We start from the raw sequence: 1,330 nt of genomic DNA on the forward strand, positions 1-1,330 counted from the left end.
CTAATAAACAAGTAGAACGGATGATACCAGAACCAAGCCACTCAGAAGCACACCGGGAAATTTCGCCGGTGACGGCGCTGGGTTTGTATCGTTGAGCACGGGGAACCAGGACAGTGTAGAACCAGGAGGCAGCGGCGGATGCTGGTCCAAGTAGGGATTCGTCGGCGGCTGATAGTACGGTATGTTGCCCGCCGGCGGCTCGTAGAACGGTATGTTTCCAGACGGCGGCTCGTAGTACGGTATGTTTCCCGCCGGCGGCTCGTAGTACGGTATGTTCTCCAGCGGCGGTGGATAAGACAAGCAGCCCGACGAGCACGGCGGCGGAGGAGGTGAAATGTAGGGGAATGGGCACTCTTCCGACGAGTCTTCGGCGGATGCCGGCGGCGAAGAGATTATAGCGAGTAAGAAGAGGTAAAGAATCGGGGAAGCCATTGAAGCGAGAAGAGAGATGGAGAGAGGTTGAGATTAGAGAGTTAGGGTTTTTGGGGTTAGCCGTTTGGAAGAGGAGGATATAAGTAGTTTAGGATTCTTTTGATTTTGGCTTATTAGGAAATTAAGAAAATCGTATAAATGAATTATGAAAAAAGGAAATTAAAAATAAATGTAAAGATACAAAATTAAATTATTTCCATAAATTGGAAGAAATAATTTTTTTTAATTTCGAAGATGAGATATTAACGGTTTAAATTTTGTTTGATTTTAAGCTTATTAGGAAGTTCATGAAAATAGTAATTTAATATTTTTATATGACTTGATTTGGTGTAAATTAATTACAAAAAAGGATATTGAAAAATAAATATAAATATTAACAAAATAAATTATGATCTCCATTATTTGATTGATGAGAAAATTAGTGAAACGAGATATTAGCAGTTTAGAATTTGTCTAATTTGTTATAATTTTGTGTAAAGGAATTTAAAAAATTAAGGATTGAAAATAAATGAAAAAAATAAGAAATTTAGTTAAAGTATTTTTATTTTTTATTTTGATGATAAGATATTATAAGTTTAGAATTCATTTATTTTGGGGCTTATTAGGAAGATTAAAAAAGTTGTAGTTCAATATATTATGATTTTTATGGGCAAAATAATTACAAAATAGGAAACTAAAAATAAATATAAAGATAAAATAAAATTTTCTCACTTAGGATTCTTTTGGGACTATTTTCTTTTTGCTTCTTAAAGCAGCTTATTAGTATGAAAATTTTAATTTTTGTACTCAAAACCTACTTTATGAAGCAGTAAAAAATCATTCTCAAATGAAGCCTTAATTTGAATGATGAGAATATTAGTATTTTAGAATTCTTTAAAAATAATTGTTTGGGGTAAAG

At 33.8% G+C, this 1,330-nt stretch overlaps 1 protein-coding gene across 1 annotated transcript; it reads right to left on the reverse strand.

Annotated features, from left to right (window-relative positions):
- LOC110101321 (repetitive proline-rich cell wall protein 2-like) lies at window positions 1–432 on the reverse strand. Its single transcript, XM_020829179.2, has one exon. The coding sequence runs from the start codon at window positions 430–432 to the stop codon at window positions 1–3; it is 432 nt and encodes a 143-aa protein (XP_020684838.1).
- Between the last annotated feature and the right edge of the window lie 898 nt (window positions 433–1,330).

Source organism: Dendrobium catenatum, unplaced genomic scaffold (assembly GCF_001605985.2).
Source record: "Dendrobium catenatum unplaced genomic scaffold, ASM160598v2 fragScaff_scaffold_853, whole genome shotgun sequence".
In the NCBI taxonomy this organism is placed as follows: domain Eukaryota; kingdom Viridiplantae; phylum Streptophyta; class Magnoliopsida; order Asparagales; family Orchidaceae; genus Dendrobium; species Dendrobium catenatum.